The sequence below is a fragment of the Egretta garzetta genome, unplaced genomic scaffold (genome assembly GCF_000687185.1).
Source record: "Egretta garzetta isolate BGI_Z169 unplaced genomic scaffold, ASM68718v1 scaffold2270, whole genome shotgun sequence".
NCBI classification, from domain to species: Eukaryota; Metazoa; Chordata; class Aves; order Pelecaniformes; family Ardeidae; genus Egretta; species Egretta garzetta.
Window position 1 is genome coordinate 2,013 of NW_009258242.1, and position 953 is coordinate 2,965.

Genomic DNA, 953 nt, shown 5'->3' on the forward strand with positions numbered 1-953 from the left:
CCCCCCAAAGCCCCTGGACTCCCCTCGAGAGGCTCCACAGTTGGAACCTAGATGGAGACACCAGTTCACCGGGCCATGCAAAGCACTGGTGATCCCTCATCCGTTGGAGACCCCAGTTCACCGGGCCATGCAAGGCACTGGTGATCCCTCATCCATTGGAGACCCCAGTTTATCAGGCCATGCAAGGCACTGGGGATCCCTCACCCACTGGAGACCCCAGTTCACCAGGCCATGCAGGGCACTGGTGATCCCTCACCCGCTGGAGACCCCAGTTCACCAGGCCATGCAGGGCAGTGGGGACCCCTCAGGGGACGCAAAGCCTGGCTCAAAGAGCCGGGAAGGCTGGCAGGGAGGGAGGGGGAGGAAGAGAGGGAAGGCTGGAAGGGCAGGGGATGAGCAACGTTTACGGAGAGAAAGGCCCGGTGCGTGGGGATGGACAGCCAGGCAGGGACATGGCCAAAAGGACGCAAAAAGAGGTGCTCAGGGGGACCACTTCCCCAGCCCCAGCCCCCAGCCCCATGCCCCCGCTCCCTGGTGCCTGGCAGGTCCCCGCGGTGCCAGCACCTTGCTGCTGCTGCGCATCGTACATCCGGATCTCGAAGATGGGCGGGCGCTCGTTCCGGAGCAGGCTCACCACCTTGGAGGCTTGGTCCAGGCGGTAGATGCTGCCGCTGCGGTACTCGGTCCAGAAGAGGAAGCTGCTGTAGTGGCACAGCCCGAAGGCGTGATTCAGCTCCGGTCCCTCGTACACGATCTGTGGGCCCGGGGAGGTGGGAAGGCTCGTCGTTAGCCAGGACGGGTGCCCGGGGAAAGCCCGCGTGGTGGGACTGGGCAAGGGACAGAGGAAGGGGAGAGGAGGGGACAGGCAGCAGGGGAGCATGGCTGAACGTGGCCACCAAGCAGGCCCACAGCGGACACAGCCAGCCAAGGCAGTGGCTCCGCGGGCCCCCCCC

The 953-nt window shown here is 65.5% G+C and overlaps 1 protein-coding gene across 1 annotated transcript in view; it reads right to left on the reverse strand.

Annotated features, from left to right (window-relative positions):
* Positions 1 to 273: 273 nt before the first annotated feature.
* Positions 274 to 953, reverse strand: part of LOC118452020 (low-density lipoprotein receptor-related protein 1-like) — a 6,639-nt gene continuing 5,959 nt past the window's right edge. Inside the window, exons 6-7 of the mRNA XM_035891894.1 lie at positions 565 to 827; positions 274 to 377 (exon numbers count right to left, since the gene is read on the reverse strand). Coding sequence (XP_035747787.1) covers positions 274 to 377; positions 565 to 827 — 367 coding nt within the window. The remainder of the gene's footprint in view (positions 378 to 564; positions 828 to 953) is intronic.